We start from the raw sequence: 5,604 nt of genomic DNA on the forward strand, positions 1-5,604 counted from the left end.
TAGAATGTCGACATGTAGCTCTCCTATTGGATGAATAAAAAGGACCCCTTAATGTGCCTATTGGCTATCCGAAATGATGATTTACTTTCATCCAAAAACTATAAATACATGAGATTTTTGTACTATATTCGACACTGTTTTTGGGATAAAATTCCTTCTTACTAGTCTTCTGATTTTGCAACTTCGGAGGGTTCTAGCGTTCGAGTGCTCAAGTTATACGCAACATACTAAGAACCTAAACTCTAGATATAACAGTTTTACTTAAACAAATAATCAACTGGTTTTATTTCTTTTTAGGTAAACAAATGCTCCAAAAAAATGATGATTTACAATTCATCTATTATGAAACTCAAGGTCCTGGGTTCGAACCCTGAGTGTAGGATCGTAGGTGTGCATTGCTAAGGAATCCAGTACTAAGACCAAAAGACCGTTCAGAGCTTACGGATTTTCAATAATTGTCTAACATTGATCAATTCATAATCTCAATCAAAAGATTTGTTAGGATGATCCTAAAAATTTCGCGCAATAGTCATGACAAGTTCAGGAAACATTAAGGAGCATTTTATCCAATCAGCGTTTGACTAGAAGTTTTGCTAGAAATATCGCGAAGATAAAAAGCCACATGTAGAGGTTCTGATTGGCTGATTACTACATTGCTACTATGTTTAGTAGTATTCTAGAATTTTCAGGAAAACCCAAGGACTTCTAAAATACTAAAAACCCTATATGTTCTGTACATAAAAGAACCTTTGGAGTAAAGTGCATCCCGTATATTTTGTGCCTTTTCTCTTGTTTTCAAGTCACTGTGTAGTTCTTACTTGAGGGTTATGAGACTAGTTTAGGGATCCGAGTATAGCGTTCAATCAGCAAGACTTATCAAGATTATGCTATAGTTTTACAACTAAACAATTCAATTGCCAGTCTTGTTTTTTTTTCTATTTTCCGGAACATGTAACTACAACAAGAAATATCTATATCCATCTAATTAACTATCTAAGATGATCAGTTCTTTCTTACCTCTTATTTTTTGTTACCTTGGTTTATGTTTCATTTCAAGGGGAATTTGTATGTTTCTCAAGTTGTTTTTTTTCGTACTTATAATTTCGTAATCTATAATTATAATCGCAACTTTTTTTTAAAATTTTGTCTTTGTAAAATGGATAAAAGAAGATCTTTGGTTTTTCTTTCGAATTCACTTCCTGCTTATATTTTGCAAATCAGTTTGTTTAGCTTTGTTAATAATATTACATTATAATCAGAAGGTGGTTTTTTTGGTGGAGATTTAGTATTTGTATAGTTGCTGAGGAGTCTCACAATAGGACGAAACGGCCGTCTAGTGCTTTCAGGTTTTCCTTGGTGGTCTAGCTTCAATTGACTTATGCTTTCAACTATGCAAATATTATATTAGTTTGTTCTATTCAAAAATATACCAAATATTTACTGTTAAACAGGAATTAATGACAGGTGAAGTATCGGTTGGCTTTCATTGTCCTAATTTTGAACTATCATAGAGTAGAAGCTCACAATTTTAGTATGAAGTCATACTTAGGATGTTCGAATTCCTTAGTGATGAACACAATACTTTTAGACTATTAAAACAATTTATGATATTTCTTGACTGGTATTCTATATCAGTGGTGATATCAGTCTTTTTTTGTTAGGAAGGTTATAATCTTGAAATTTACTTAGTATTGTTTGGTTGAATCTTCCCATTGATGTTTTTAGGACTGAAACTGGTCAGTCTCTAATTGGCATATGTGCACACTGTGCGTATTGCCTCGATATAGCCTAAATTCACAAGCATGGTGAGCAAAGATGGATGGTGGCTAGCAGTGGAATCCAGGACAATGCGCGTTTCGTCCTATTTGGGACTCGTCAGCTATCTTGTTTATTTTTACTATAGTTGATAAATAATTTCACTGTAGTGAACGAGAACACAAGATGGGCCAATCAAATATATTTGTTCACACAAATTACAGAACATCTTAGTAACATCTATGAACCATACAGTAGATACTGTATTTGCAAAATGTCAACCAATTGTCTCAAACTTTACTGTTCCTTCATTTACACACCGATCATTCTCTGTTCTTGTTCTCTTTTCTTCAACCTTTCTAACTTGTCACCAGGCATTTTATTTTTACTATGTCTAAAGATAATATACGTTGTTAAGTTGATTTTGAGTACTTGTAGAGTTATAAAGGCAGTTATCATTCTCAGGTTACGGTAGATAAAAGCAGGTTGAATCAGTACAGTTGTGAATTCTTTGAATATTAAGTTTTCTTCAGAGTTCCTAACTTCTTCTATTCACAAATAGATTAATAAGGCTATTTTCTTAATTCTATTACTGATCCATTCTATTAAGTGCGCATACTTCCAGGTTTCATATTGCAATAAGAATTTTGCAGTCACTTGTAACTAGGACTTTTTTAATACGCTATTATATATCCTAACAACTGTCATCCAAAAAAATTTGAAGATTATTCCCAAATATTTGGATGCTCACTACAAGACCTAAGGGTTTTATATTTTATGTGTGGACGAGAATGACAATGATTGGTTGTTTTGCTGAATCAGACATTTGTAGATAGGATGACATGTGTTATATAGTCCCCTATCCTGATTATTATTGATTGACTATTCTTTGTTTTTGGATTGTCGGATTTTGGTGTGAAAATATATTGACGTTATAGTCAGGCTAATTTCGTGTTCTTGATCTGAGTTGTGTTGAAGTCCTGTAGAATAGACACTGGGTGGGAATCTAGTGTAGATATTCGTCTAAGGTAAATTGACGTCCCACATACGTGTAAAAAGTAAAAAGACTGTTATAACAAAAAACCTTAGCGTTATAACAAGCATCCTACAGTTTCTAACAATATTCGATCAATATCAGGATTGTATATATACCCACTATTGAAACAATTGTCTAGAACTTCTTGAATTTCACTGATGGTTTCAGTAAAATCAGTCATTCATGTAAACGAACTCTGAACACTCAATAATACTTGAAAAAAGAAACAAAATAAAACATTAAATTCACTTAGTATTGTTTGGTTGAATCTTCCCATTGATGTTTTAGGACTGAAACTGGTCAGTCTCTAATTGGGAATTGTGCATACTGTGAGTATCGCCTCGATATAGCCTTAATTCACAAGCATTACAAGCAAAGATGGATAGTGGCTAGCAGTGGAATCCAGGACAATGCGCGTTTCGTCCTATTTGGGACTCGTCAGCTGGATTTACCTGCATCTCAGAGTTGATGTTCACTCTGGGACCTAGTACCTTTCGCTTCAAACACCATCGTGTTATCCACTCGGCCACTGAGTCCTGATAGCCACTTGCTTGTGCAATCGGGTGAAGTTTAAATTCACTTAGTATTGTTTGTTTGAATCTTCCTATTGATGTTTTAGAACTGCAACTGGTCAGTTTCTAATTGGCATATGTGCATACTGTGCGTATTGCTTCGATATAGCCTAAATTCACAATCATGGTAAGCAAAGATGGATAGTGGCTAGCAGTGGAATCCAGTTTTACGCTCGTTTCATATTAGAAAATTAAGATTTTACTCTAAAAATTTATTTTATTTAATCAATATTTTGCATTTTGACATAAATACAATCATAATACACACACTCACATACATGCACGTACACACACGCACATACATTCATATACTCAATATTACTAATCACTATTAATATAGATATATTTATCTGTATATAATATGTATGTATGTATGTATGTATGTGTTTCTATTTTGTATTATCGCTCACTTTTGTAGGTTACTATTATTTTTTCTTTATTTTTTTCTTTTTTGTTGTTGTGGTGGTGGTGCTGGTGTTATTATGATTATTAATTTCTAAGGAAATTTTCATCACCATCATTATTATAATTGTCTATTAAATATTTTTGTAATAATTTTTGACGAAGATAATTATTAATTAAATCATTTTTCATTAAATCATTATTATCTTTTATAGGATTGTAGTTACGTTTACCAAATCTAATTTTTTAGTTGTTGAAGGGGGGGAAAGAAAAAAAAAGAAAAAAAACGATCAAGATAAAAATATGTGAAATATTATAGATTAATTGTGATTTTATTTATTTTTATTTAAACACATAAATATTGGTACAATGAGGCACCAGATACATATGCACCACACAAGTCTCATTCGATTTGTGTGAGGGCTGTGATACTGTCTGGGTGCCCAGACTGAACCAGGTGGTTTTCTTAAGGGACCACACCCGGAGCCTTTGGTCTAAAGATCTGATCCACAAGGCAGTGGAGCACCGTGCGGAGATGCAGTCTCATGGTAGCCCGTACCCAACGATTGATTCATACGCCATTTGTTCCCTCAGGATACTGGAGCCCATGTGCACCATTGGTTTGGAATCAGGGTTTTCCAACTACCCTAGGTGGATGCGCCGTGTCTACCAACCCGGTTAAAGCGCCAGACATTCGCTTTTCGTCCTTTCAATTTCGTAAACAACAGTAGTGCCACGAGAAGACAGTGAGTAGAACTTCTCTGGCAGAGGCTATATATTCGTGGCCATTTCGAGAAGGAGAACGAACTCTCCCCACTCTCGGACGTACCAGGTCATTTGGGGGCTAGGTTATTAGAATGTTATTATTAAGAATGAAATTATATGGCGCTATACTAAAAAAATTCTGGGGTACTATGTTTCTAAGTGTCGATTGTTTTTTTCCATACGTTTCCCTGTCTTAATAGATACGTTTTAATCAGTTAATTATGTTTGTTAAATGTATGTACACTTACGTTACTTACTTACTTACTCTCGTTACTCCTAGTAGAGTATAGGCCACCGACCAACATTCTTCAACTTACGTGCTTTCATGAAGATTATTGTGATAAACTCAAAAAAGTATCATCGTAGTGGTTTGTATATTTCCTTTCTCTTTTGCCTTTCTTTTTTTTAAAAGAAATATAAGTTGGCATTGAAAGTCAATGTCATTAGTCCAAATATTCACAGGTACTTGCTAGTTGCTGTTGAAAGACTTTTATGAAATTCTTCAAGTTAAATCATTATAAGATGGGAATTTTGTTACAAGTTTATATGTTTTGTGCTTAGAATTTTCTCTATGGTTAAATATGCGGTATTAAATGAAGAAAATAATATTATATAGTTGAGATCATGAGTCAATTGAAGCTAGACCACCATGGATAATCAATATGTATGAGTCGTATGTGCATAGTGAAGATAAAACGAGTCTGAGAAGTTGATTGAAGCGTAACACAATTTATCGTCTTAATTACAAACTCCGTTATGGCTAATCGCTTTAGATTTCTGGCAGCTTACATAGGAGCATGCCCACTCCCTCACGTCTTCACTCATACCAGGCCAGCGAAATTGTTCTGCTATGAGCTTGATGACGTCACGAACACTCGGATGGGAAAGTTTGTGCGACGCATTAAAGACGTTGCGTCGATTATTCTTCGGAAAGATTGGACGATCCCAACCTGTAGATGTGTCGCACAATAAGGTTTCCTCACCTGTTCCCATCCGTTTAGTACAGAGTTTCAGGGTTGTGAAGATAACTCGTGCCGGTCAGTGTCTTCTTTTTTAAGCTGGGCGAGTTTCAGA

General features: G+C 34.5%; 1 protein-coding gene across 1 annotated transcript in view; it reads right to left on the reverse strand.

The window, feature by feature from the left end:
* Positions 1 to 3,564: 3,564 nt before the first annotated feature.
* Positions 3,565 to 5,604, reverse strand: part of Smp_088360 (putative neuropeptide F precursor) — a 32,356-nt gene continuing 30,316 nt past the window's right edge. The window contains exon 2 of the mRNA XM_018788990.1: positions 3,565 to 4,003. Within this exon, the coding sequence (XP_018654478.1) occupies positions 3,853 to 4,003 (151 nt within the window). The 3' untranslated portion in view covers positions 3,565 to 3,852. The remainder of the gene's footprint in view (positions 4,004 to 5,604) is intronic.

This window comes from Schistosoma mansoni, chromosome W (genome assembly GCF_000237925.1).
Source record: "Schistosoma mansoni strain Puerto Rico chromosome W, complete genome".
In the NCBI taxonomy this organism is placed as follows: Eukaryota; Metazoa; Platyhelminthes; class Trematoda; order Strigeidida; family Schistosomatidae; genus Schistosoma; species Schistosoma mansoni.